At 31.9% G+C, this 4,155-nt stretch overlaps 1 protein-coding gene across 1 annotated transcript in view; it reads right to left on the reverse strand.

The window, feature by feature from the left end:
- LOC108949499 (cyclin-dependent kinase 16-like) overlaps positions 1–4,155 on the reverse strand; it is a gene marked incomplete in the record, with an annotated part of 12,516 nt that overhangs the window by 4,236 nt on the left and 4,125 nt on the right. Inside the window, 3 exon segments of the mRNA XM_026834661.1 lie at positions 1,021–1,115; positions 2,723–2,885; positions 3,282–3,358. Coding sequence (XP_026690462.1) covers positions 1,021–1,115; positions 2,723–2,885; positions 3,282–3,358 — 335 coding nt within the window.

Consider the following 4,155-nt stretch of genomic DNA (forward strand, 5'->3'; position numbering starts at 1 on the left):
GTATACTTAAACATGGAATAAAACAAACATAAAATCGACAAAGCACACAACCAAACAGAATAAGCAAATCATATGGGTGGGGCAAGCTATGATCAAGGAACCTTTACAATGGGGAAATTTAGTGGTTAAATTAATATGAGATATTCCACACAAATCACACACTCTATCAAGCAAAGTCATAAAACTGGTCGTAACTTGTGGATAAATTTTCTCATTACTTTAACAGCTTGGCCACGAAAGTGGCGCCTAATTTTACAAGGACACATTAAACTATCAAACATGGTTACTACAGAAAACCATTATCTCAGCAGAAAATTTTGAGCAAGTTTAAAGTTCAGCATGATTACTGCTAGTGTCTAGGTCTTAATATACATGTCGCCTTATTCATATATATATATATATATATATATAATATAAGTAATACTTAAATTCTAAAATAACCCTCCAACCAAACCATTTACCATTAGTTCAGTAATACTAATACCAAAAACCCTACAATTTAAGGCTAACATAGGTAACTATACGCTTAGGGCAGACTGACTCTGGGTTGTTTACTTAAACTGAAATAGTTAAACAAGAGACCAGTCTAATTTTAGCTCGGTAACGAAAACTATTATGTTAGTGCATGCTTAGATTGTAGTGCGTAACAAAAAAAGAGAATTTTCGAATTTTAAATTAAAATTTGTAGGTCAATTTGAGGCACATTGAAGTTTAAAATACGCAGCCGTTTAATTCCAAAAATTTACATTACAATTTGTACATTGTTTTTTTACATATAAATCAAATAAATGTCCAATCTAAACGTTGTTATTTTCATATAAAACATATAAATGCCAAATCTTAGAATTGCTTTTGTATAAAATGTCCATCTGTATAATGCTTTATTTCATGCAGGTCTAAATCATTTTAATGTCCAATCTGTGTAGTGTTTTTTCCTATAAATGTCCACACAATATGGGAAACATGGGCCAGAATATTCGCGGAAGATTGCCCAATGCCTGTTTGTTAAGTGTCACTCACCAGGTATTCAAACACAAGTGTCAACGATTTATCTGTGTGCACAATGTCGTGGAGAGTAACAATATTCGCTTGCTTCAAATCCTTCAGTAATGAGACTGAAATAATATAAATGGTAATGTAATTGGATCTGGTGCTACTAAATATTTCTCTACACAAGAATTGTTCAAATCTATGGCCACCAAATCAGGGACAGATTTGCAGAATTTATTACATGGTAAATTAGTTCATATAAATGAATGATAACATAAAGTAATGTAAAAGAATGGCCTTGCATACAAAGAAAATTTTGTTTAAATATGCATACTTATATTTTCCCATTTTTTATTCAATTACAATAAATTTCTCCAGTAAAAGGGATTGGGGATATATATACATAATACAGATACATTGTACCAAACTTTTGGCATACGTGTTAAGGTTTATGAAACTGCACGGACATCTGGGTGTAAATATAATCATTCAATTACCAGGCTACATATGAGCATATATTACAACTTAATAAAAGGCTTTACATACAAATACAGTATTGTGTACAACTAACTCAGCTATTTTTTTAAAACAATATTTCAATTTATGGAGTTCTTTTTTTGAAAGAAAAGTGAAAGATAAAATAATTCCAAACTTAAAATGCTTAATGGGATATATTTATATATGGTTTCAGTTCTTGATATGCTGAACCATTGGATAAAATACAAATTGAGTAACACTGTTTTGGTTTCTGCACATGTAACACTAATTCATTTTATTACTTCCTTTACAAGTTACAACACAGCAATTCTATACGACTGGTTGCTGGTAATGAAATGAATGCTTTTAGTTGGTTTGTTTATCTTTCAAATATTACTTTCATTATTAATGGAAGCATCAAGCACATAGAGAATAGCATTCAGTTTATATTAGCTTTGCTCCAGCATTATGAAACAATCTCATTAATAGGTTACCAATGTACTAGCTAAGAATAGCCTAGTAGTTACCTATACAGAAATAACTAATCCCTTTTTTTAATTTGGAATATAAAACATATTATGACACTCATTGTGTAAAACAGTGTGATAGGTGACTACGGGGACATAATACAGTATGTTACTTAGTTTCTAATAAAAAAACTGCAGTTACTACTTACTAGCTAAGCCTACTCTAGTAGTTATGTATGATAAAATAACTAATCCTTCTTTTCCTTTGGATACGGGATATAATATGATAGTCATTGTGCAATGGGTGACTGAGGGGACGTATTATATATATATCATAGGTTACCTAGTATCTAGTTTAAAAAACTACAGTTACAACAATGTTGTGTGCAAAATGCTGTAACAGAATGATATATTAAATTATGCATTTTAAATTAATGTCATTTTGGTTACAAATAGAAGAGCCCATAAACATGACACAATTGTCTTAAATGGGGTTTATGTAGGTCCACCTGAATTAATGCAGGCCAATAATAAAATAATTAGATTTCAGTTCCACATACAAAATAAATTTACTATTTCTAACAAGCAGGACTCTGGCATTTCTGGGAAATTTAAAAATAGCTTCTTATCAGCAGCGTATACATAGCCCACAGGCAAAAAGTCTGGACCCCTTTTCTTGTGAAAACTATTATTTCGCTACACATCTGGTTTTGCACGATTCGAAAAAATGTTGTAAAATATAGTTGGACCTCATTTTGTGAATTCCTTAATACCCCCCTGGTTTTTACCTTCACGGATAGCTGTACAGGGCGCCCCTTCTTCATGCTCTAGTCGGATTTCTTTCAATGCAACAAGATTGTCAGTTAGCTTGCTTTGACCTTTGTACACTGTGGCGTAGGTTCCCTGGAAAATTACATGGTAGCTTGTTAATATAAACCACAAGCTTATATACTGTTATACAATATGTGGAACTGATAATTTTTTGGGACAAAGGAAAGTGTGTAATGTATATCTTAGCCTTTCATTTTTTTTCTAGAAAATTGTACACTTTCAAAAACCTTTTTTTTTCCAGAAAATTGGGCAATTTCAAAAACTATAGGTCTAAATAAAAACTGTACAGTTATCTTATGCACAGTGGACCTGATAACATTTTTGAGACATTATTATATAAGGAATGTGTGGTATATCTCAGCCTTTCGAATGTGTTACAATTTTTTTTCACTGAAAATTGTGTTAATTTCAAAAAATAAAAGCCAAAAAACTGTATTGTCTATAAAAAAACCTTTTAGGAGTTATCTTATTAAACAAAGGATAACATTAAATCGAGTTTAAATATAGAGAGCCAACCTGCCTATTATTAGACCGTATTTCAAAGAGAGAGAGCTGAATCACTGACATCATAGAGGGGTTAATGCAGTTAGTTACTGAGAGACGGGATAAATATAATCTCATTGATATTCTAAGTGAATCAACTGCCAGCATGGGATATTGATAACAAGATTAAAAAAAAAGACTGCAAATTAATAGGCTTGGAATTTTTATATTTCAACACCTCTGTCAAAAAACTGAAATTTGCAACATAATATAAATTCATTTATTATTTCATGTCTTTTATACCGGACGTCGCAAAAACTATAAAGTAGCAAAACATCAAAATGGCTGTGAAAATATAATATAATGTAAAGAGATTTAAATTAAGCTAGTACGTATTAAAAAGCCAAATTGGCTTTCCACCTTTTAATTTAAATTGAATAAAATCAAACAGAATAGATTTTGTTATTACAGTACAAAGTAGGGATGTGCTGAAGTTGAAAAAGCTCGGGTTCGCCGAGCGCCGAGCTTCAACGAAAAGCTCGGCACGAGCCCGAGCCCGAGCACCTATGAAGTCATCAAGGAGAAAGGCGTACGAGAATGCGTTCCTATTCAGCCGAAAAGCGCCGCTAATCAAAATAATACAGAACACGTGGTTTGCGGTTAAAGACGCGTCTCGCTTTTCATAATTCCTACTGTTGCAAAATGTAAAATTCATACAAAAAATATTTAATTAAAAAATTATTTATAACTGTTACAGCCAGTGGCACAACTAGCAAGTTTCTACGCATGTTCATCTTGGATAATGTAACGATTATTTACGTCAGAATAAACCTTTACGATCGTTACATCACAAACAAGATTGTTGGAAAACAATCGTGTTTTATTCGCTTCCATACGATCTGTAGTT

This window comes from Ciona intestinalis, chromosome 5 (genome assembly GCF_000224145.3).
Source record: "Ciona intestinalis chromosome 5, KH, whole genome shotgun sequence".
In the NCBI taxonomy this organism is placed as follows: domain Eukaryota; kingdom Metazoa; phylum Chordata; class Ascidiacea; order Phlebobranchia; family Cionidae; genus Ciona; species Ciona intestinalis.